The sequence below is a fragment of the Lagopus leucura genome, unplaced genomic scaffold, assembly GCF_019238085.1.
Source record: "Lagopus leucura isolate 7727_CA_CO unplaced genomic scaffold, USGS_WTPT01 33183-0_obj-0_obj, whole genome shotgun sequence".
Lineage (NCBI taxonomy): Eukaryota > Metazoa > Chordata > Aves > Galliformes > Phasianidae > Lagopus > Lagopus leucura.
In genome coordinates, this window is record NW_024966364.1 from 1 (window position 1) to 3,577 (window position 3,577).

The 3,577-nt window shown below is 65.6% G+C and overlaps 1 protein-coding gene across 2 annotated transcripts; it reads left to right on the forward strand.

The window, feature by feature from the left end:
* Positions 1-27: 27 nt before the first annotated feature.
* On the forward strand, positions 28-3,087 carry LOC122192547 (serine/threonine-protein phosphatase 2B catalytic subunit gamma isoform-like). 2 transcript variants are annotated; one of them, XM_042893114.1, is made up of 4 exons: positions 28-378; positions 568-665; positions 1,420-1,449; positions 2,859-3,087. In XM_042893114.1, the coding sequence occupies exons 1-4, from the start codon at positions 353-355 to the stop codon at positions 3,032-3,034; spliced, it is 330 nt and encodes a 109-aa protein (XP_042749048.1). In that variant the 5' UTR covers positions 28-352; the 3' UTR covers positions 3,035-3,087. The 2 variants fall into 2 exon arrangements, with proteins under 2 accessions (XP_042749048.1, XP_042749049.1); XM_042893115.1 differs by lacking the exon at positions 1,420-1,449 and having other exon boundaries at positions 31-378.
* The last annotated feature ends 490 nt before the right edge of the window (positions 3,088-3,577 follow it).

Consider the following 3,577-nt stretch of genomic DNA (forward strand, 5'->3'; position numbering starts at 1 on the left):
GGCGCTGCAGCCCGCGCTGTGCCTTGCTGCGTCCCATGGCTGCGCCCTTTGTGTCCCGTCCTGTGTGGTGCCACCGAGCGCGGCCAGCTTCACACCGACACCCCGCGCTGCTCCCCCCCCCTCCGCACAGCTCCGGCTCCGTGTCCCGTCTCCCTGATGTCCCCTGGCGCCGCTCTCTCTCTCCGGACCGGGATCCACCAGTTCTTCTCCCGGAGGTGGACGGGAGCTTCGTGCTGCCACTGCCTGCCCCCGTGGGGCTGTGAGACATGCTGGGGCCGTGTTCTTTTCTCCCTAAGGTGGGACGACCGTCCGCAAGGAGATCATCAGGAACAAGATCCGAGCCATTGGCAAGATGGCGCGCGTCTTCTCCGTCCTGCGGTAAGGACGCGGCCCGGTGCCGCCTGGCTGCTGCTCGGGAGCCGGGCAGAGGCAGCTGCTGCTTCCCTGCTGGGGGTGGGCTGCCCTCACACCTTGGGCTGCGCTTTGGGGGCAGGGGCGCGCTGGGAGCCCGCACTCCATCCGTCCCACACACATCACCTGCTGACGCTGCATCGCCTTCCTTTGCAGAGAGGAGAGCGAGAGCGTGCTGACGTTGAAGGGCCTGACCCCCACAGGCACACTGCCCCTGGGTGTGCTGTCCGGGGGGAGGCAGACCCTGCAGACCGGTGAGTCCCACGCCGTGCCCCCATGGCGGCTCTGGCTCTGCCCCACTCCGTCGGCTGCGAGCAGGAGCTGGGGGTCGGGGGGTGGAGGGGGGAGGGCAGGATTTGCGGCGCCGGTCGGGGTGCGGAGGCCGCCTGGGAGCCGCAGGCAGTGCTGAGCTCACGGCCCGGGCGCCGTTCTGTGTCTCTGAGCCCAGCTCCATTCGTTCTGCTGTGAGCTCTGTGCCGCAGCCACGATGCGCTGCCACTGCCCGGCTGGGCCCCCGCAGAGACCCTGCAGGAGGTGCAGCGCAGGAGGGGCTGCTGCTCCACACCTGGGTGCGCCGAGACCCCGCTGGGCTCAGAACGGCTGTGGGGGGGGGGGGGGGGGTTCCCTTTGCAGACCTTTGCCACCCTTGCAGCCCCCAGCCCCACACTGAGCCACCGAACGCAGAGCCACGATGCTCCGCGCTGCTCCTCTGTGCTGCGTCCAAAGCCAAAAGTGCCACTTTTTGGGGATGGGGGCTTGGAGGGCTGAGCTGCGCCGCGCTGCCTGGCTGCGCTCCCGTGGGTGCAGCTGGGTGCGTCGGGAGCTCCGGCCCCTCCTTGGAGGTTGGGCTTCCGTTCTCTGCTCCCTCCTGTGCTCCGGGCTCCGGGGCTCCCGCTCTGCTCTGTCCCCTCCTCTCCGTGGGCTCGGCGCTGATGTTGGATCACTCACTGCTGCTCTTCTTGTTTTTCTGTCTCCGTTTCTGCATGCCACTCTTCTTCTGTATCGCAGCCACAGTAGAAGCGGTAGAGGCACGGGAAGGTACGGCCCGAGAGACCCGAACTGTGTGTGTGTGCATCTCAGAGAGCTTCCCTGCCTCCCTCGGCTCTGGCTTCACCAGGAGGTGCCAAATGCCCAGGCTTTGGCTCTGTAATGAACTCTGAGCCTCGCAGCTCAGCGCCGCCAACCCCAAATCCCCCTCAGGGCCCTGCAGTGCCCAAGGGCCGGGGGGCAGAGCGGGCTGCACGTCGCTCACAGCATCGCTGCTCCCTGCAGGAGGGCCGGCTGCTCCTCGAGGAGCCCTGTTCTCCCCTTACAAACAACGTCCTGATGGAGGACAGCAGCTCCCTGCGCAGGGGGGACCTTCCATGCAGGTTGCTGGAAGCTGATTGCAAACCAGCCCAATCCTTGCTGCAATGTTTGGCGCAGCGCCTCTTTTTTTTGCCCCATTGGTGCCTGGGGGCAGCATTTACTTCCAGGTGGGGTTTCCCCGTGGGCTGCGCCTCCTGCTGGGGCCAGAAGCGCTGTGTGTTTGCTGGGTTGGCTGCCGCGGGCCGCGCTGGGCTCTGAGCGCTGCGGCTGTGTTGCTTTGCTGCCGTGGGGTTTGGTTGGCACCCAAAGCTGCCGGGATGCGCTGTGAGCAGGGGGGGGTGAGCAGGGATGTGGGCTGCACTGATCCCCCCCCCCCCTTCTGCCCCCAGACCTTTGGGTTCCTGTCCCTCAACAGCACAGCACAGCAGAGCCCTTCTGCCTGCATCCCCAGCCCGACTCATCCAGCATCTCTGCGCCCTCAGCGTTTGTGGCCGGCGCTGAGCTGAGCGCTGCAGCCGAGGCGTTGGAGGGCAGGGGGGCCATGCAGGGGGCCCTGGGCGGGCTGCAGAAGTTGGGCCCACCAGAACCTCATGGGGTTCAGCACAGTGTTGGGTCGGGGCGATCCAACCCCATGTGTATTGACACAGGCTGGGGAGGAGCTCCTTGAGAGCAGCCCTGCGCACAGGGGCTCAGGGCTCCTGGGGGGCGAGAAGCCGGACGTGAGCAGAGGGCTGGAGCTGCTCAGCGTGAGGAAAGGCTGGGGGAACTGGGCTTGTTGAGCTTGGAGAAGGGAAGGCTGCAGGGAGACCTGGTGGTGGCATCCAGGAGCGGATAAACAGGAGGGGAACGGGCGGGTGGTGATGGGACAAGGGGAATGGTTTTAAAGTGAGACGGGGAGGTTTAGGATGGAAGTGAGGAGGAGGTTTTTCCCCCAGAGGGCGGTGAGGCACTGGCTGCCCAAGGAGGCTGTGGATGCCCCATCCCTGCAGGCATTCAGGGCCAGGCTGGATGTGGCTGTGGGCAGCCTGGGCTGCTGGTTGGCGACCTGCACACAGCAGGGGGGTCAGAACCGGCTGAGCACTGCGGTCCTTTTCTAAGCCATTCTATGACCCCCTGCCCTCTCTTTCCCCCCCCTGCAGCCATCCGGGGCTTCTCCCCGCAGCACAAGATCCGCAGCTTCGAGGAGGCTCGGGGTCTGGACCGCATCAACGAGCGCATGCCGCCGCGCCGGGACTCGCTGCACGCCGACGGGGCGCTGCACCTCCACCCCAGCCCCAGCCCTGCCGACAAGAACAACGGCAAGAAGAGCCCCTAACGGCGCCTGGCAGCGGCCCATGGATTTTATTTATTTATTGATATTTGGGATGGGGGGGGGGGGGGGGGGGGGGGGAGGTTGGGGGGAGCCTCTTTCAGCCGCAGGCACCGCCGCGCTCCCGTCCGCATGTCGCCAGGTGCCCGTCCTGTTTCTTTGGGTTCTAATTTATGTTCCATATATATATATATGTACATACACACACACACACACACACACACACACATATATATATATATATCAAATAGCCCCTTTTTTCGGAGGTTCAGAAGCCGGTCCCGGTGCAGAGCGCTGCTGCAGGCGCTGCGCTGCTCCCTGGCAGCCCCCAGCCTGGCCCTGCTGGGCCTCCTGCTGCTCTGTGCTCCCCCCGTCCTTCAGCCCTGCTGAACGCAGCCCTCGGATCCCAAAGCAGGGGGAAAGCAGCGCGCCCGGCCCCCCCCCCCTCCATCTGCATCTCCCTGGGCTCCTTTTGGATCCCCCCATCCCACCTCCAGCTCTTTGGGACCCTTTGGGTCCTCTGCTCCACCTGCACCCCTCTGTGGCTCC